The following is a 21,802-nucleotide window of genomic DNA, read 5'->3' on the forward strand; positions in this document are numbered from 1 at the left end:
GACAATGCCTACAAGCCCATCCTTTAAGCCCCTCCCTTCCCCTCTCTCTTCCTCCTCCTCCTCCTCCTCCACCATCACTTTTAGATCAGCACTCCTCTCTTCTACATGTTCTCACCCTCCTCTTCCCCCTCCCTTTCAGCCTAGCTCCAGCTAAAGCTGCGGCCCCACCCAAAAAGGCAGCCCCCTTTGATAACTGAGTGGACACCTCCAGCCAGGATTTGCCACAGCGGTTTCATTTTATTCTGCTCAAATTTACTTTTGCGTTACTTCCCACCCCTTTCTCACACACACAGATGAGGAGATGTCTCTTTTCTTTTTGTTTGGCTCCTGGAGTGGGGGGGGGGAAGGGTGGGCGCTTGTCTACTTCTCAGATTGGGAAGGCTCTCAGTGTGTCAGACTATATGCCTGGATGTGCAGTGCCCAAATTTTCAGGGAAATGCCAAAAGCGTGTTTTCTGGCGCAGCCAGGGAGCAGCTCCTGCCAACACAGACGTATGAAAGAGAGCAGCGATGAGCGCTGATGCATACAGACACACACACACACACACACACACACATGCATACATACATATACACATGCACGCTCAGTGCTTTTAGGACACGTCACCCACATCACCAAAACCACCCACCCTCACTCTCTCTTCAACCCCCCCTCGATACCCAGCGCGCTCTGTTCTCATGGAAACACCACACTAGAAGAGCAGAGGAGGAGAAGGAGAGAAGGAAGAAAAGGGAGGAATGATGGCAGGATGAGGAAGCAAGAAGGCCGGGTGTGGCAGACAGGTGGACTGCTTTTCTCTCTCTCTCTCTTTTCCTCCTCCTCTTGTGTCCACCTTTGCACATAGTCTGGTTTAATGAACAGGGACTGGGCAAGCACTTCCCCCTATTAGAACCATTAGCATAGAGTGAGGCTCACAGGCGCATGCTCATACAAACACCCACACTCTGTATTTGTATTTCATAACACACACACACAGAGAGAGAGAGAGAGAGAGAGACACACACAGTGGTGTCAAAACTGTCCCCACCCCCGCTCCGACACCAGTAGGCTTCAGCCAAAGACACAGAGACACAATGAGGATGGGAAAACAGGTGGATGAAAGGGAAGAGGGGTGGATGGCGTGAGAAAAAAAAGGAGAGGAGAAAGACCTGGAGGCATTTCCAGTTTACTGAAAAAACTCATCAACTAGCACCACCACGTCTTCCTCCTTCCCAGTGGTCACTGCTGTCACACGTTCAAAACCTAGCACCATTACTTGGCAGCACTACATCATCACTTGGTGTAATCATGGTCTGTAGCAGGCACAGTGACACAAGCTGTGTAATAATGCAGGGTTCTGCTGAGTGTGCCTGATCTCGTTTTTACCTCTGCATAGTTATGCACATTCATGCTGAACAGCTGCCAGTTCAGGGCCACGTATACAAAGCTGCTGCCCTGCAATAACCATCAGATATGGCAAACGAAAATGGATGATATTTTGTGTTCTGCCTGAAATTATTGAGAAAATGAAAAAAGAGGTCAACAAATAAAGTTCCCAGAAGAAACACGAGAAATAGGTATTTTAATAAAAGTGAATAAACAACAGTGCTTGTTTATTCAGCGTTATTAATTTAGGAAGTAACGGAAAAGAAACAATTGTGAATTCAGAATGACATCAGCTGCAATCACACTATTACCAAAAAAAGGTAATAGTGTGGTGACCATCACCAGGTTTTGACCATCACCATCACTCATCAACTCATCAGCTCTACAATTACTGCTCAACCTGACAGAACATCTGCAAACAGATCAACAGAAGACGCAGTCATCACAGTTTTAAAACACACCTCCATATACACTAGCCAAATTTTACATATCAATTTCAGCCCACGTCTGAAACAATCATACCTCACGAAATGGACCAGAAAATGGGCAACGTTTGGTTTTTGGCAGGTTACACACAGAAACCCAATGCCCTGAGCCACAGTTCGCAATGTAAATAATTCTAACTCAAATTCAGACTGGGACCAGGCAGCATTTCTGAACAGCAATTTGAATGTCTTGCCACACATTTTCAATTCGATTCACAGGGTCATTGATACTTCGATATAAACCAATGTTTTTCAGTCTGAGTTACCAGGCGCCGTCGTCCTGCAGGTTTTAGATGTGTACCCTGTTCTAGAACACCCAAATCAAATGATTGCATAACCTCCTCTTCATGCCATCAATTGCTGCAGAATCCTATTAAAAGCGAAACACCTAAAACATGCAGTGCAGTGGTTCCTGAGAACTGGATTCAGAAACATTGATCTAAACCATTGCGTTGTAGCCATGGTTGTATAAGGCTGTGTTCCTGCTAGAACATGAATATGTCTTGTCTTGAAGGATACCGCAACAACTCAGCGACGTTATCCCGAACTTGTCTGCTGTGTTTCTTGATCATCATGATGTTATTTGTTCACTAATGTTCTGTAAACAAGTTCTGAGGCCTTTGCAGAACACTTGCCTCTACACTTGAGATTAAACAGATTAAACTCATTTCACTAACCAACTTGTAGTCCAGAGGTTGGACAAGATTTGGTTTTCAAGAGTATAAAGTTAATCTTTTTTTTCTTTTGAATTACTAGAATAATTTCATTCCACTTTACACTCATGCATTATTTTATGTTGCATTCATCTATAATTACCAAAGATTTGCATCTATGTCAGTCATCATTAGTGCATTTCACTGTTGGTAAAATATTTACAGCATCAGCTGTTCAACATTAAGAAGCAAATCACTTAAAATCAAGTCCCCATTCTGGAAGTGCTGATACACTTAGAGCACTTCCTTAGAGAGAACAAATAATAATCAGATCCCATTTTAAATGAAGAGGGCTGTTAAGAAGAACAAAAAAAAAAAGCTCAACAAAAACAATAATCAAAACATTTAAATCCCCAGGAGTCAGAAATCAGGCCGAGGCCGGGGCTGTAGTATCTGTGAAAACTGGGCGAGAGTGTGTGGGTTGGCCTTTGAAAACAGTCCATCTGCCATTGCAACAGATTGGGCTGCAGTTGAGTGGAAACTAACTCAGCAGACATTATAGCTGTTCCTGCTTCCTGAACAACTTGGTACGCTAATGTATATCCAGTTCTTTGATTGTTTTGTTAAGCAGTTGAATCTGCAGCCTCAACCAACCACAGAAATCAATAATGTCGCACTGATTGACCAGCGCTGCCGTGGTGTTTGCTTCGGCAAGGCTTCACACCTGGCAGACTGTACCTCCAGTCACAAAACAAATATGATCAATTGTAATCGGAGGTTGGCAGAGTAGCCAAAAATTGTAAGTAACTGTTGAGTCAGAGGTGCATTATTTCAGTATGTTGGTTATTAAATAATTTTAAAAAATGAACTAAGTCATTTTTGCACAGTTACAGTATAACTGGTTGTACTGTTATGTTAAACTTAATGTTTTCCCCCTTTCGTTTTCACCTCAGGCCATCTCCAGTTCCAGTGGAAGAGAGATTTAACATTCAATGTGTGCCCAGCTGAAGGCAGATAAAAAGGGTTTGCAAGAGTCTTAAATGGATGTATAATCCCTTAAAACTTATGAAGCTTATCTTTGCAATGATTTTAACTATGTATATGGTTACAATAGTAATGTTCACATTTAAGGTATTTTAAAGCGTTTTGATGTTATTGCATACTTTGAGGATCTTCTAAAGGCTTCGGGTGAGAATATCTTGACCCTTGTTAAGGTATTATACTACACACAATTGCTAAAACTTGGCAGATGGGGTAAAAAAAAAATCATTAGAAGTCATGCATCCTTAAACTTCCTCAACACACAAATCTACTAAATGTACAATTTCACTCTGTACATATAAGAAAACTGCTTACCCAGTGTGTCAGCCCTGTGCACTTGTGAATGCATTCTGTTTGTTGCTTTGTCCATTAACAATGTACCACTTTCCTCGCTGTGATGAAGCTCCTCGTCTGCAGAATGAAAGGTCACCGTGTCTGTGAAAGGCAACGAGGTTCACAAGTAATATACCAGCTGCAAGCTATATGAGAATATTAAGGCCAGGGCCAATTTCACCTAATTGACCATAACTATTGTAATTGATTAATTTCCTGTAGAATGCTAAAGCAAATGTCAGAACTCAAGCAGTGCAGATGGCCGTGAACTGTGAAATATTCGGCTTTCTGGAGTTGCTAAAAGTAGTCATTATCAGCTTATTTATAGTTGGCGCTTTGCTATATGTCAGTATATGACACATCCCACATGGACTTTAAATAGATGATTCCATCTGGGCGATGCAAACCAACTCAGCTATACAGACGTACAGAAACATTTGCAGAGGGTTGTAACAATAAAAAATGTGTAGAAGTAACACAAACTCCTCCAAATAAAACAGATATGATGGGTAAGGAGTGTGATTGTATTTTTGGTCTGCCGTTTGGACGCCTCGGTCCAGACAACTCAGAAAACATTAGGGTTGTCTCTGTATCAGCAAGTTTTAAAATTTAACTAACTATATTGTGTTCTGGAGCTTCTCGCTCGCATCCAACTTTTTGTGAAGTAAATAAAAATTTGATTGCAGCATTAGGATTTAAAATAGAAAAATTTACAGAAATAACATTTGGAAGGCGTTTCACCTTCCGTAACCGGGCACTGGTAGATGTCTAAAGCTGAATTTCCTGTGGTGAGGCTGGAGACGGTTTGTGTGTCTGCCATTACTGCTGTGTCCAACGTCTTGTGAATGATGTTCACGGGTTTTGTTGGTCTCTTATATGAATTGTTCAAACACTTTCTGTGATTCAAGCTAAAGAACTGAACAAAGGAAATTGGATAAGTAATTTCACATCAGAAGCACTTCAGCTGGTAAAGAACTGCATCATCTATGCATAATTAATAACAGAATAAAGACAGATAACCCAAAGGTTTTGAAAACTGAGAAAATTGAGTTTTTCTTCCGTCTTATCCCAGTGTGTATCCACTGCGTGTATCCACTAGAAGAAGACATCGACATTGATGGTGTTATCATACAGCTTTGCAAGTCTGGAGTACAAATCCTTTAACCTCCGAAACACATTCTCCTCGGAAAATCAAGTCCATGCAGGAAACCGGGGCTTCTTCATTCAATCAATTTTCTTGATTTTCTTTTTTCTGACCAACACTAGTAAGCTGTTGCCATGGTAGTTCAGATGAAGCAGGAATAATAATTGTTTCACCATAGCTGTGTGTGAATTATTAAAGCCTAGAGGGCACGAGTGAACTAACTGAGATGCAAAGAAGTCAGAAGGACTGAGTTTTCTTGTGGATTTCATTTTTGTGTTCTCCCTCGGTCTCTTCACAGGAGTCAAACCTGACCTCCAAGATCTGCAGAACGACTCAGCAACATTAGGAAGCAGCTTATTCATAAAAAGTACATGAGTGGAGACTCGACGTCAACAAATTATGTTTACTGATGAAGCACTGCATGTTGTGTTGTCTTTTAGAAGGGAGTCTATTTTTAAAATCAATGCTCATTCGCTGAAAAAAAAAAAAAAAAAAAAGATGCATCCAGAGCTAAACTGTCACACAACAGCCCTCAAGAACACACAATAACAAGTACACTGACACAAGGTTGGTGCTAAAATGAAACGGTGAAAGACAGAAAACATGTTAAATAGTCACAAACACAAAGTGAGATGAGTAGAAGTTTTAAATCAAAATGTTTATTCTGTCCTAATCTCAAGCAAACACCAAAAACGTTCCACTGCCACTCAGACAGAATGAATACAGCCGCTCTCTCTGGTAATAAATTAGAAAAAAAATAAAATAAAATGAAACAAAATGAACGCATCCACATGCTTCACAATAACAAAATGACACTAGGTAAATCAGAAAGATAAAAATATACATATATATATTTTATTGTATATATACAGTGCTTGGTTGGCTTGTTTTGTCAGGTTCCACCTGATTTAAAGGTGCTTGGTTTAGTAGCTTTACTGAAGACAAAATATAGTATCTACACCATAACTCACGAAGGTATAAAGGACCATTGTATTCTGTCAGATCTTAGCTGCTCAGCTCAGCAGTAAAAAGTAAGTCAAATAATTGTGGTAAATAGTGCGGTGGAGCAATTTCTGAAACTCTCTGAAAATAAAAATGAAAAAAAAAAAGGTAAACTTTATGACCGAATACTAATCAAGAAGGCCAGTTTTTTTTATTTTTTTTTTTCTGTCCAGTGGCTGAAGTTTTAAACAACTATCACTGTGGATGTTAGCACTGAGATTCAACATACTCCTCTTCTCTGGGATGCATCTTCTGCATACTGTAGTATTCCTCCTCTTCGTCAGAGTCCTTAAAGAGACCAGAGCAGGGAGAGATTGAGAACTTTGTGCAGGAAAATTATCAGTATGTCACACACCTTAAAGTTCCGCTGTGATGCAATGAGGTTATGCAATATTTATTTGATGAAGTGGACATAGCCATTCAAGTTATTTATGAGCTGAGAGTTATTGTTTTCAAGTGCAACACTGTTAGACGTACCATTAGACACATGTCACAGCAAGTGGTGCTCTTTATGTAGGCTGCCTGTGGGTAGACACCAGTTTCCTCTCTGATGGGAGGAGAACACGCAGAGGGTCGTTAATGAAAGTAATCACACAAACGGATGTCAAAACATGCAATGTATCACACATTTTAACCTGTTTTGTGTGTATAAAACATATCCAAAGCTGATTTTTTTACCCAGCGTCGAAGTGTGTCACTGTGTCTTTCACTCCTATTACTTTAATATCAGGGCAAGCAACCATACAGCTTAACAGGGAAAAAAAAAAAAGACTAGAATTAGAAAGAAAAAACTCTTAGAGACAAGTTCAAACAAAACGACTATATGAAGATCTATAAAATGACTATTTGCCTGAGTTATCACCACACAAAAAAAAAAGCGATGCATCAGTGCCAGAAGCTGTAATTCTTGGAGAGACTGCCTCCAAATGTGAGTCAGTCCCTGCAGACCTTTGTGTTTGAAAGCCCTGCTGCTCGGTGCTTTCTGGCTGGTCTGGAGTCGGAAGTGGTGCATATGCTTCACTGTCTTTGCTGTTCACAGCATGAACATGCATGTCTGACAAACCCTGATGAAGGTTTCCACATTCTTGCTCCTAAAGCCACGGTGCAGTCCAAAGTCTCATGAACTGTGGTTGAGTCTTCCATTTTGAGTATCAATTCTCAAGTGAAGACAAGTGAAATATTAAATTCTATTAGGGAAAAAAAGAGTGATCTATTATTAAAAGGTTATTAAATTGGCAAATAAATGATGGATGGCTGCTGCCCTGTGGTCTGACTAAATGGATGTTAAGCAGAAAAGAAAAGCCTAAAGCTGAAAGAAAGCTGTGTTCAGTAGCAGGGTTCAAAAACTTACATATAAGGACAAGAGTTGATTTTGTCATAAAGCTACACTATGCTATAATTCTTTAAGGCATGTTTAGTAATCGCTTTATTTGTTGTGCTTAACATTGTGATGTCAATTTATAGTAACTAAAATTTGCAGTTTGAGCTCAAAGCCCCATAATCTAAAGATGAACTAGTTGGAATAGTCCAATAATTTTTCAATTGGAAATTGTCCTTGATTAATGAACCTATAATAATTACCAGGAATAAAATTGAATGCAAAATATTGAAATAAAAAAACGTTGGAGAAAATATACTTTGGCATAATCTTGACTTAATGCACCCAAACCCCTTACATTTTAAATACATTCATCAAGTATAACTGCTATATCTCAATGCCATAACACACTTAGTGCGTTATGGGCTTATATCAATTTATATATTATTGCTATATAACTTATATCAATTTCATTTTATTTTAACCTATGGATTGACACTACTTCTCAGTAAAGCAATCACAATGTGGTCTACGTTTTCTTAAATCTCGTACATATTGTGATATTTTTCTAATATTGAGATATTTTTCATCAAGGCCATACCAGCCCAATAGAGCAATAAAGATATTATGGTGTGTTTGTTTTATGATTTTTTTTTCCAAGTGCTAAATGCACCTAAAACATAATAAAGTATCTATCAATCCATCTATCTGACTTTTATTGTTATGCTAAGGTAACCAGTTTATCCAGAATCCCAAAAGAGTTAAAAAGAAGAGAAAGCAGCAGCTCTCCTCAGATGATGAAGTCACTGCCTGCCATCTGAAGCCACATTAGAGATCAATCATGGGAAGACGGTGTTGATTCAAAGCACGTTCCTCCAAGACGCCTGACCTTTCTTAAGCCAAACCTTTAACTTAGACCTCAGTTCTTGCTTAACCTTCGCCGCATTAGCAATCCAGGTGTAGAATCTATCATTGCTGAAGGCTGACTTGACTGTCATTGTCCCCAAGAGAGCAACATCAGTGATTGGTAGAATACATTTACTCACCCCTCTGTGACCTCTATCGGTGATCTGTAGGCCTTTGATTGGTTGTGCCGTTTCTTGGGACACAACATCCGACCAACCAGGAAGAAGGTAATGAGGCCGGAGGGGAGGAGGACAAAGGCCATGAGCACGGCAACATCTGAGAAGCGGAAGGTTGTAGCTGAGGGCAGCAAGAATATTGGGGTTGTTAGGGACAAATTACCAAGGTGATCATCATCAGCTACTCACAGGAGATTACACCAAGAATACAAAATCATTACAACTCTCTCCTCAGAAAAAAACAAACATTTCAGAAACATATTTAAAACAATTTAACTTCAACGTTTTAGCATAAACAGTTATGACTGTATGCACCAATCATAACTTCATTCACAGGAAGTTTCTGGTCCTCTTTGACAGGGACAACAAACGTCCTGGTTGCCTGGAAACTGCTCTCAGACATAAACAACTAAAATGTGTAAAGTTTTCTCGGGGAGCTTTAGCAGTGCTGCTACTGCAGGTGCTGAAACACACATGGCAGGTTGAGGATGTCTCCAAATAGACATCCTCAACCTTTACCTCAAAAGCCAGAAAATTTTGAGCTAGATTGCTTACATTATATGGCAGCCCAATGAAAATGAGGCCTAAATATTTGCACCTAATCTGCAGAATCAAGAAATATTTGGCAGGCAGTTGAATTCAAAGGGCTGCCCACCATCATGATTTCCCATCTGATTTTGTGTTACAACTTACGCTTTGGAGTAACTGTCAGAACAGTGTCTGACTTTGGGGAGCCGAAGACATCTGGGGGGTTTGTGACATCACATATGTATGTCCCATTATCATTCAGAGTGGCATTGATCAGGTAGATGGAGACGTCCCCACGTGCAGGGGTTCCCTGCCATTTGATGCGACCAGCAAACTGACCAGTCTTTGGAAGTTCAGCTTTGGACAAGAAGTGGAAAAACTGCAATGGAAAAGAAAAGGCAAAAAAAAAAATAAAATTGTTTCATAAAGACCAGGTGGTGAAATAAAGTGTAGCTTGAGCAAAAACTGTGCACTTTGAAGATTTTAATTCACCGTCAAATATGACACCTGAAAATATTGAGTCTGCTTATTCAGAGCAAATAAGACCAATTGCTGCAGAATTCAACTTGGGACACTGTATTTGTCCTATTTTAGCAAGGTTGTTCATAAAAAACAAAAACAAAAAAAAAAAACTATAGGGAAGGGACATTCATGGTTGTGAAAAATATCTGCACGTCTGGAAAGCAAAATTTAACTCTCAAGTTGACATTTACCCACATCAGTTTGTTTACAACAACAAACCTCATCACTGAGTCACTACTCTGTTACGCCGACCAAGACCTTTTCAAACACTGCATCTGGAGTACGGGTTTGTTGTATGTGTGCGTGGGAGCAGGGAGGGAAAGAAAAACATGTTTTAGAGCACATTACGACAAATGACTAATAAAGTTACACAAAAAAAATGAACTATAAATATAACTGGATTTAAACAAAAAAATAGAAGTGATATATGTTGCTACGAAGAGAGATTTTTCCAAATTTAATGAATAAGGACTACAAATGTTTTAATATTGAAATGAGGGCCAGAAAAATCAAGATTCCTTGATACTACACTCGAAAGCTGGAGCTTAAAACTGAGAGATCATATCCAAGTTCAGCATGTTTGAGTTGCAGGATGAAAATCGCGCTACCAAACTTTGCCGACAGGCAACAATGCCATGGAGAAAAAGTAAAGACAGAGTACCTATTTTACCCAACACAGAAAAATGTAAGGTCATTCCAGTTAATTAAGGGTTTTAAACGTTGGTATAAAGCAGTAAATCCCCATGAAATCTTCTGAATTATTCACAGTCTGGTCTGCTAACAACTGTAAAGATCAGTTCGTCAAAGCTTTAAATTCATGAACTCATAAAGCCACATTTTAAAATGAAACCAGACTAATTTTCTTCCATTATGGCAAAATGTTGCCTGATGCAAATTTATGCAGTGGCAGCTAGGTGAGTTCAGTAAGGGTGATAAAATTGCATCTGTCTAAAGTAAAGGTTACAGCATAGCATTGTACACCATGACGCAATATTTCATTTGGCAGCTGGACAGCAGACTGTTTTTATGACTCTTTAGTTTATATAACAGAACTAAGGCTAAAAACTCCTGAGACGATCATGATTAGATCTATAATGATTCCTGAGAGTCTGTACTTTTAAAGCTAATGTCTAATAAAAACATACGACTGTCAACGTAATTAAAAAACAAAGATCCAGATCTCATTTTTATCACAAAACCTGAGTTAAAATTAAAGAAAATAGCAAAAAAGGAAAAGATTTAGAATAGAAAATTATGCATTTGTTCCCTAATGAGGACTGGTATAGCTTTGTGGTTGAGGGTGCTGCAGAGTTCATTTTCACAACAGGTGCACTGCAGCCTATTGTTCTCAACACACTGGTCACTGGCTATTTACTGCATCGTTCCGCTGCCTCTGCCCTCCTCCCATCAAGCTACAACCGAAAAGGTCACTAATGTCAACAGACTTAAAAAAAAAAACTTTCTGAGGTTTTTTCCCCCCATTTCACCTTACACATTTTTCTTTATTTTGTGTGTATCCAGGTGTGTGTTCAAGGGAACTATGCTTATTATTCATTTAAATACTGTACAAACACAGGGATGCTCCAAATAAGATTAAAAAATTGTTTAATTGTTGTGCGCTTAATTCTCCCCATATGTATATTGCAAGTACATTTGAAGCTCTGAATTTTCATCTCTTCATTTGTTAGTAACTACATTCTTTCATTCAGCTTGTTGATGATAAAGAACACTGATTTAATGGTTAGTGTGAAATTGGGATGTGAGTCTTAGTCACAGCTATGTGAAATAAACAGGAAGCAAAGAGAAAGCTTTCCTTCTCATCAGATTACCAAGAAAATGGCATTCCGGAGCATTTTAGATCATTATAAGAAAATGGATACCAAAACTGGAGAGAACTGACAAGTATGTAAGCAGATAAATCACACTACTACTGTAGCTTGTCGTTTCTGAACTCCACTATGCTAATTAGTAAAGTAAAACTGAGAAACCTGGTGTATTTTGGGATTTGTTACCATTTCTTAAACACTGATCCAATTGAAACACTCAATAAAAATGCCTGAAACTTTCCAAAAGCAATTGACATAACACATGCAGGGTTATTTTGTTAATAACATATTCTAATGCACTATTTTGAACTTTCCTGCATTAATATTTATGGCATAAAGCTCACACAGCAACATTTCATTTATTTACATCCAGAACCATGCAAAAGATTGTCAGAAGCATCAAACAGGTTAGTTACACATGGCTTCCGAAATAAAAACCACATAATGGCAAAAGCAAACACAGAACAATCACAGCCACTGATTAATTTTACTGTTTTACTATGTGTACACAAGCTCTACTTTCTAAGAGACCCACTGTACACTCGCACTGATAAAGCCAATCATCCTTATGTAATGTAGCTTGACAGGCCGATAAGCAACGTACTAGAGGAAGACTAAGAATCAACACAGCATTTTAAACCGGAGAAGACCTGGATGCATCTAAAAAGGTTTAGAAAATAAGCATCTGTTTCTGGCCCAAAGAAGAGTTCATCAGCCAAATACTCCAATTACTATCATTTTCTGCAAATATTTGATTGAATATTCAGCCTCTCTCCTCCAATCTGCAAAGTTTATTGTCTCTGAGACAGAGGTAATTACGCAAGCCACTGAAGCACTGCAGCAATGCTGATTGACACTAAAGCTTCAGCAGCAAATTGATATTTTCTGACAGGTTTTCACATGCTTATTCATGGCCTCTCCCAGTGTGATATACAGCCAGGGGCCCGCGGGCCAATAAACCAAAGACGCTAATGAAATTGGGAGGAAAGTAATTGAGGGTTTAGAAATAAAAAAATTAAAAACTTGTGGACTGTGCCATCTGTGGGTCGTATCGAGATTCAGATCCAACACAGCGAAAAAGGCTCCATAGAACGAGCACTAGAAATCCACGAGGATTTATCTTCTTTAACTTTTTAATGGTTGCCAGTTGTTCTGTCCTAAATACTTAGAGAAGACAACTTTGTCTTAAATGAGCCAACCAGCAGCACGCCACACCAGCAGAACCACAAAGCATTAGCTTCCATTTAATGCTGAGTGCTCCTATAGGAAATTACTGCATATAGGGTTGCAGCTACCACACTATAGAATCTCACAGTCCAAATGCAATTACAAAGAACCACACTTGATGGCCGTCTCCAAGCACAAAGGAGCTGCTTAAATTATGTGGTGCACTCTTTGTGGACTGCAGAGTGAATGTTAGCCCAAAGTGTGCAGGGTTATGAGACTGAATGCAGTTATGGTTTAGAGTGGATACATCTGAACTCATTTCAAACAAGACCACAATACAGTAAAAGGAGTGGAATCGGGTTGGGCTGGCCGGCCGGGTGATATTTACTGTGAAAACTGCGGACATACACAAATGGTGGAAAGGAACATAAAATTCTCAGCATGGGACTAATAAATCAAACATGCAGGTACAAATGGTGTTCAAATCAAAAATGAATGAAATCAGAATGAAATGCCTTCAGTTATTACCGTCACAGCTTGTGCACTGATAGGTTCAAGAATTAGATCACACTAGAATGCAAATAAAGTAACCTGTTATTCAAGCAAGTCATTTTCCCGTATGTTAAGCAGGTCCTGATATTTTTTTTTTTTTTATCAATATGTAAATATGATCTGCACGCTTTCGGTCTGTATGACTCATAAAGACATTTATTCGGTGAAAATATGACTTTTTTTTTTGTTCAAGGCTGAAAATATGGAGAATATCAAACCAAGCTAGGAAAAGCAATCCCTATTTTAAGCACCAAATGAACCACTTTATGTGTCCCCAAGACGCCACCATGTTTTTCACACACCGCAAATAGGAAAAGTCAAAATTAGTAACTTATGGGTCTGACAACATATTCGGCTAGCAGGAAAATACACTGGGTTCAGAACAAAATTATGATAGTATTTTTGGGACGCTCAAGCTCTTTTATTTTTTTTGTTTTTTTTTAACTAATAAAAAGTTTGAAGTATCACAAACTGGATTGTAAAGAATCTGTAGTTGGTGGTAAGATAATTTAACTATTTTTTTTTATATTCAGTCTTCTCAACATGGCAGTCCCAGAATGAAAAAAAGCATTTAAATGTTTTTTTGTATGTTTTAAACTAAATAAAAAAAGTTGTAAGAATTTCAAGTGATATTTTAATGAGTCTACTGTCAGTGTTGAAGAACTCAGCGAAGAAGTGCCAACTTCCTCTTCATTAGCAGCTAGCAGCAAGATGTGGCATTTGCACCATGCTTTATAATAGTGCAAAGCTTTTTGGCTATGTGTCTTTATTTCTCATGACTACTAAAAATTCTGCTACGCAATCAATTTAGAAGTGATAGGGGGTTCTTTGTTGCTTACATAACAAAAGATGTTGTTAGCCAACCCAATAGCTTTAATAAATCTAAGTACTAGTAGAGAATTCTTGTCTGAAACATAAAGACAACTTTATAGTGTTTATAGATCGTTTATAGTGCCAGCATTCATACTGAAAGTTTATAATAGCAGCAAAGCAAATGTTTATTTTAGCAGAAATGCACTTGCAACAAACACTTCATGGCACAAAGAAGTGCCACCCTAATCACAATTTTAACTGTAGGATTTTTCTGTGGATCTCCAAATTATTCGCAGAAAAGTCGCCTATTTAAGTATTTTATTCGCAGAGCACATCTAAAATATTCAGAGGAAAATTTAGCTTTGAAATCAATATATTGTTACTGGCTGCCGTTTCAGAAAAGGCAGGGCCAGGTACGCCTATGATTTTTCTTGGCACTGATTGACTCCCACCGCCCTCCCTTCATGGAGATCAGGAAGACCGTGGATAGTAGTTTCTGCGGTAGTTCCAAGATGGTTCCATGATTTTTAATTTATGTAATGCTCACTCTTTAAACTTGCACTGACTTAATACTGAGCCAAGTGTCAATAAAGCAGTGTCAATAAAACTACTCTCAAACTGTGCTTGGTCCATTAGTTTGTCGTTGAGTATTACGCTTGAGAACACAACATTACATGGGTTTTTAATTTTGTAAGGAATTATATATGTAGGTTCCCAAATACTCACCACCAGTGCTGGACCTCCAGTCTGTGGGGTATAGGACCAGCTAACACGCATTTTACTTGTTGGGCTTGCTGTAGAGGTAAAAGTGCAGGGCAACCTAACCGTATCCCCTTTAGTTGCATGGAGCTCTGACGGAGTGGTCACTTCGATGGAGCAAACTTGGGAAAGGCCTGGAGAAGAGATGAAGCCAAGTAAGAAATTGGAAATATGATACGAGCTGAACCACGTCTTCATGAGTTCCACAGAAACTGAAGTGGAGAACTAGAACAAAAAAAAAAAAAAAGAAACACACTGCGAGTGGTTTTTCCACCCACTTTTATATGAAAAACAACTGATATCAATCAAGAAATGTTGCAATGTTGTCACTTTTGTGGATGTCACAAAAGTGACGGGACAGCAAGGCTCTCCTGAAACACATAACACCGAGTGACACATTAATGCACGTTTCTCACCTGCTGCTCTTCTTGCATTTGACAGACATGTTCAACGCCTGTCCATCAGACCTTTAACAGTTATGAGTTTCTTAACATGCGTCTCTATACCCATCAGCTCACTGAGGATATTAAGTGAATATAGAGATAACAACACAAACAGAACTATTTTCTCATAAAAAGGAAATGAAGCAGAGGACTCTTGAAAGAGGAAACACCCTAAATCTCAGTGACATGATGGATGCTGCTAATGTGGTAATTAGACGTCTTGGCAGGTCCTCTGTGGTCTTTGCACTGACACAAAGTTTCTAAATGTGATAACAAAAAAAGCTAGCAAGGAAAATAATGCAGAATAATAAAATTTCACAGCCCCACACTTGGAACAAACACCTACATCTGTACTTAGATGCAATATATCTAGTTATTTTTAAATAACTACTTTTTGAAATAGTTATATTTTTGCTCAGAATATCACCATCACAATGGGTTGAATTCATTAGTACAAACTCAACAGTTGTTGATTTGTGTTAACTATCTGATTTAGAGCAGAAGTATATGATAAATGTTTTTTTGACATATTAATTAAAACTATCACCATGATTTAACAGAATAACAACCAATCGGAGCCAGGAGGAAGGTCCTGGTGCTGCCAATCATCATTACTTAATGTAGTTTTAGCTACCATTAAATGAACCAATTTTTCCTTGGAAAATATTCATGCCCCATAAGCTTCCTTTTTCAAAGAAAAATGTGAAGAGTGTGCTGTGGATTTACATTCAGCCCCCTTTTCGTGTGGGGTTATACGAGTAATCTAAACTAGTAAAATACACCTGTGTGTAATTTATTCTCAGTCTGCAATGAAAAATGGGGGCCTGGGGTGAATTACATTGAGTTATTTGCAAAATGTTCTGTATTAACTCAGGCATAACTCAGGCAGGCTGAGTACAAATACAAGCCACAAATGTAATGAGAGGAAAAACAGTATTTTTTTCTTAAAAAATCTCAAATGCTTTACTTTATGTTACTAATAAACTTAGTAATATGACAAATTTTGAAAAAGCTACTGGTTAATTAAACTTGAAATAATTAAGGCAAAAATAAAACTACCTCAGATTTACCCAAAAAGACACACTAGTTGGCGGATACCCTGGCAACGTGAATGTTACTGTAACCACCCAGCATAACGCAAGTACTTATCCACATACAGAAGTTAAACAGTCTGAATAAGTACTCAGTGCTAATGACTGTTTATGTCCTATGTAAGTTATTTAAAGAGAGCTCTTGTTGGAAGGATGTTTTTAGTGTATTTTAGACACTTCCTAATCCAGTACTGAGTCCCAGCGCCGAAGCCTGACCCTGGGATCCTCTTCCTGAATTTACGACTCAAAAGGCCTGTTATTATGCAATACTCTCCCACCCAAATACTGACGATCCTGTCAATGGAATTAAATAATATTCTATTTACTGTTATTTTATGTATTGACCTTTCAACATAAGGTTTTAAATTTAGGGTCTTAAATTCATTAATGGTGTTTCCTTATATTCTGAAAATGATCGAAATACCTTTAAAAAAAATCAAACTTGTAGTCTGCGCTATTGACATAAGTATGACTCGCCAAGACAAAAGCATTTCCCTAAACAAGTAATGACTAAATAAGCCGCTTTTAAGAGCAAATATCTAAGTATTTAACCGCCTGTTCTTCGGCTGACGCTAAATGTTGAAATATTCACTGCGACACGACACCGGATCTCAGGCTCTACTTACCGAAAACGCCAAACAAATACAGCAACAAAACTGAATTTAGAGCTGTCCTTCTTAACTCCACTCGACACATAATTGGTGTTGAAGGTGGATCCATTCCGGTGACGATAGAAAAAAATCCTCTAAGTTGCGTTAAAACTTCGGTAAATTTCCGTCCATAGTATGTTTCGTCTTGAGTTTCTCCCCGCGACTACGTGAATACCTGTCGGACAGGTGGATCAGGAAGTAGGAGCTCTCCGTCACTGGCAAACATGTTGAGTAAAGGAGACACACAGCAAAAAACTTACGCCGAAGGGGGAAAAAGTCAAATTCCACCGTTAGATACAAAGTCCAACACATTTTTTTTAAAGATACATTAAAAACTGTAACCAGGAGTTAGTTTGGTTAAGTAAATTTAAATTAGGTAGCTTCGCTATGTTCATTGAAAGACATAGCACAAAATAAATAACTAGTACATATAATTTGGATTTCAATAACAATGTGCGCTACTGGAAAAGGCAGAAGCTTGTCTGAATATGTCTTTATTTCACATATGTACTCATTTTGTTTTTTTGTTTTTTTATTGATTTAGACTCTTGGTGTGACACCAAGTGTTCAAAAAGCTTTCAAAACAGAGCTGGTCTAAATCAGAAGCGAACTAAGCAGCTGCTTACTTCCCTCCTCTTACTAGCAGGGGGTGTCCAAGAGCATTCAAACTGCCACAATTTTATTTACTTATTAAAGTCAGAGTAATTTGTTACTAGAACAGCAATACTGAACAGTACCTTTAAAATGGTATGGACATATTATTTGAAATTAATTTGAAATAATTATTATAAACTAACAAATTAAATAATCTTAATTAATTTTTTTGAAAGAATACTTGAGCTATGGTGATTTATGGTAGTTGGATGAAATCAAAATTAATTATATTACAACACTGTTAGAAGCAAACACATGTGGCTTTAAAATGAACCCAAACTTTCTTTGATGTAGCCTCTAGAACCATGCATATGCCCTCATATGAGCCTCTGTTTGCAGACCTTATCTCCCCATGCAGCCTCCATACATAAGAAAACGCAGATGATCTGTTGGAACAAACTCCGCTTCTCTCCCTGTTCCCAATCTCCTGGTCCTGTAATTATGTCTAAAGGGAGAAGGTGTTTTCTTTTCCCAGCCTTTGTTAGTTTACTTTCTCATGGGGTGTAGTGCTTTATCTCTCAACTGTTGCATGTGTTTCTTCAAAAAATCCTTTGAAGTATATATATGTCTTTATTTGGTCTCCGTAGTCAATTTCCTTCTTACATCCATCATGTGTTCATCAAGCATTTCCTCTAATCTGAAAAAGGAGTCATTTTATGGCACATGAAAGAATATGCAAGGGTAGCATCTTTTTGTACACTGACCCTGACATGCTCTGCACTTTTATGAGCTTATAATGAATTTTACTATTTGTCAGCCTACGCAGGAAACCAATGCTGTGAAATTTAATATATGACAAACAACCGTGAAGGGGGAAAAAATTGTACAATACATTATTCCAGAAGTAGGCATTTCCAGTCCTGGTACACTGATGTCTTGCATGTTTCAGTGGAACTGCTTTGCTGTACCTGATTTAAGCATTTAACTTATTCCTCATCTTGTCTGAAGTTCTTCTAGATGCTGCAGATTTCTTATTCAAAACACGTGGACACAAAGTGAGAAAGGGAAAAAACATTCACAACTTCACACCCTGCACTCCCCTGAATTAATTTACTATTTGATTCATTGTTTTTTACTGCATAACTAAAAGAACCAGCAGAGAAACCTAGACACCCCTTACAGGAACGCTCTCCATCTCATTTTAGGGCATCAGGTCAGGAAAAACGAGCGCCGTCCCTTCAAAGAAGTTTGTTGTCTAGCATGGGTTCTCCTCGCAGTTGGATGTGCCCAGAAAACCTCCGTCACGTATGAGGACTTTTTATTTTTAAATGTAGCACTCAGAATTGTTGCTGCGTGCCAAGAAGAAAGCCCAGCAGATTTAATTTCAGAAGTGGAGCACTATGTCTTCTTCCATGACTCCCTTAGCAACGCTGTGAGGTAAACGTTGCATTCACTCTTTCATAGCTAGGACGGAAGAGGAAATTAGATGTTGGAATCCAAAGTTTAGTAATCAGTTGTCTCCTTTTTTCCAGCTGCCTCAAGCAGTGGTGTCCAGATGTGTCCCTGCTCGACATGAACTAAATTAATTCTCTGAATTACCTTTTCCGTGCGTCCTCAAGTTGTGCAGAGGCCTTACAATGAACCACTTACAAATTCATGGTTGTTTAATCAGGAAAACACTTTAATATGCTGGACAATGGCCCCTAAGAGCTCGTGTAGGACAGACAGCACTGCCACAGCGTAAACCTAAGGAAAAATACCAAGGGAGTGACACAGTCGGGTTTTGGTCCCTTTTCTAAATGAAGAAATGAGTAAGAGGTCAGAAAATGAATTCTAGTGAGGAAGGGATCACATTTCCCAGTAAAGGAGCATTGAATTTTAACAAAGCATTGTTTTTTTTTTTTTACTTAATGAGAGAATATGCTCACAAAAGTCTGCTTCTCAGGTTGTTACCTCTTTTGTATAAATTAATCACCTTACTGCATTATAATGCTGCATAAAATGGGTGTGTTAATAGATGCTAAACTGTTCCTTTTCGCATCGTTAACTGTAAATCAGGACAATGACAAAATCAACACTGCAGCAAATGCAGCTATGTTGTTCATCTTTAACCAAAATATATGACGTAATAGTTTCCAACTTCCCTTTTTGAGCTGGTGGTGGGTAACGATACTGACCTGTAGTGAGTATTTAACCTCACATCTTTCTAAAGAAGGATTGCAAAAGCTGTATTTTGCAATCTGTTTTGCAGTCTGGTGCCTCTTACCTGGGTATGCAAACACACCATTATATCATGTGACACATTGTGTGTACGAATAAAAGGGTTCTCTGTTTGGTTACAGTCGCAGGTTCTCAGTTACAGCAGCAGTCCCCTGACTGACAATCAGGGCTCTTCCCTGCTCACTTACTTTCTGGCGTCTCTGAACAACAAGAAACTTCTTTTTTTTTCTATTTTTCTATTTTTTTGCTTCTGGGCACCAAAAGGTAGATGCAATCATTGTAGAAAATGTAGAAGCTTTTCTGTCTTTTGATTGTTTTAAATGCACTGAAAAGGCGACGAGATACTGTCCAGTTCACGTCTTTTATTTAAGGTTTCACATACACAAGTTTTAACTTCTCAGGAAGGAACACAAACATGTGAGACTGGATTGCACAAGAGTTTAGAGATTCTTAGCTGCACAGTTCCTGCTTCTCCACCTCTAAATGAATGCAAAACATTACCTGAACATTTGTCTTTGCATGTGAAGCTGCAGCCCTGAATGGAAATCTCAGTCCAACATTGAGTCATATTTTACACACCAGTGAGACAGCTATAATATCTCTGTGAAACATGTCCTGCCAAGCCCATGTTTTTGTGTGTTCTGTGTGGTTAGGCATGAGCAAAGGAATTTAATATAAGATTGCTGTGCCAGGTACAACCCAATGCAAGGTGTGGAGAGCAAAGAAAAATGACGGTTACGTATTAAGCACAGATTTACATTGTAAACAGACTGTAATTTCCTTCTTCTGTCTTGACTTCTATCACTTCCCTTATCGTACTGATCTGACATTAGGTTGGCTCTTTTTGGGAAAAGTTTAATCATGGTTGCCATAGCAAATACACTCCATTGGAAAATGTTGAGTCACAAAGCAAAAGTATTTCAAAAACATGTCTCCCAGGAGTTTCAACAACACGTTTCTGCTACAGACTTCAACAACAAGCTTCGCTGGAGTCACAAAAATAAATCTGTGTATTGAAAAAGTTGCAGTTTGCTCTTATTTTTTTTATTTTATTTCAGATGTTTAAGCAAATTTTGGCAGCAGACAAAAGCAAATGGTATAAATACAAAATCCAGTTTTCTGATAATAATGGCACTCATTTATGAAAAAAGTTACCAAACCTACCTGGAAAAGTAATTGCACACCCCCATGTTAAATCTTGAATTAACTGAAAATAAAAAAAAAAATTTGGAAGCTGATTTCAATCTTCCTTCAATCTCTATGTCCAGGCCAGACATGATTGATCATGCTGACATCTAGCAAAAGTTCCTGACAACAGGAAGTATGGTTATAAAAGATAAATAAAAATCTCAAAAAGCATGTCATCTAAAGAAAAATTTAGGACATCCATCAGACAGTATAGACAGGGTTGCAGTGTCATTTATAAAGATTTGGGACTCCACTGAATCACAGTAAGAGCCATTATCTAAAAATGGAGAAAACAGGAAATAATGGAGAACCTTCTTAGATGAGGCCTGCCAAGGACAGGAGCTCATCAGCAACTCAATGTATTTTGTAATCTTCTCTCACTTTTTGAACTGGATTACATGGAGAATATATCAAATGTACACCAGAGGTTTTGCACGCACAACTCAATTCCTCCAACTGTGCAGTTTGACCTCGAACAGTAACAGTGTGTTTCTTTTTAGAAACAATTGTGTTGCTAGTCACATGTTCAATTGCCAGAGTCGTCAAAACACCACACAAAAGACTAAAAAGATTAAAAAGGATGGTAAGCGCATCATAACTGTAATTCTGTCCTTGCAACTTTTTTGTTGTGTGATTCTGTCAAGTTATAATATGTCTTATGTTAAAATTCCATAGTTATGCAAAAGAGAGTTTCAAAAAAAAATTTCTATTGTGTCTGGCATTTGCTTACTGAAAATGCATCATCACAATTTTGCCTATTAGCTTTTACAAACTGGCAAAAATTGGTGTATTCCAAATAATCATTTTATAAAGCAAAAGACATTACTTGAGGAAGTAATGTCCGTTTAATTTTTAACTGAATTAGAAATCTGTAACATTTTGGAGAATCAATTCTTATCAGTTAACCATATTGACAGATAATTTAATCATTTAGAATAAAATGATGTTGCCACTCACAAAATGCAGTCTTAGACAAACTGAAATCATCTAATGTTTTGCTGTTTAAAAAAAAATTGTCCAAAACCA

The 21,802-nt window shown here is 38.1% G+C and overlaps 1 protein-coding gene across 1 annotated transcript; it reads right to left on the reverse strand.

Moving 5' to 3' along the window:
• Window positions 1–5,658: 5,658 nt before the first annotated feature.
• LOC103148134 (myelin protein zero-like protein 3) lies at window positions 5,659–17,009 on the reverse strand. Its single transcript, XM_007566768.1, has 6 exons — window positions 16,751–17,009; window positions 14,558–14,724; window positions 9,117–9,330; window positions 8,388–8,544; window positions 6,501–6,570; window positions 5,659–6,311 (listed from the first exon to the last, which is right to left on the reverse strand). The coding sequence occupies exons 1-6, from the start codon at window positions 16,842–16,844 to the stop codon at window positions 6,231–6,233; spliced, it is 783 nt and encodes a 260-aa protein (XP_007566830.1). The 5' UTR covers window positions 16,845–17,009; the 3' UTR covers window positions 5,659–6,230.
• Between the last annotated feature and the right edge of the window lie 4,793 nt (window positions 17,010–21,802).

Source organism: Poecilia formosa, unplaced genomic scaffold (assembly GCF_000485575.1).
Source record: "Poecilia formosa unplaced genomic scaffold, Poecilia_formosa-5.1.2 Scaffold198, whole genome shotgun sequence".
Lineage (NCBI taxonomy): Eukaryota > Metazoa > Chordata > Actinopteri > Cyprinodontiformes > Poeciliidae > Poecilia > Poecilia formosa.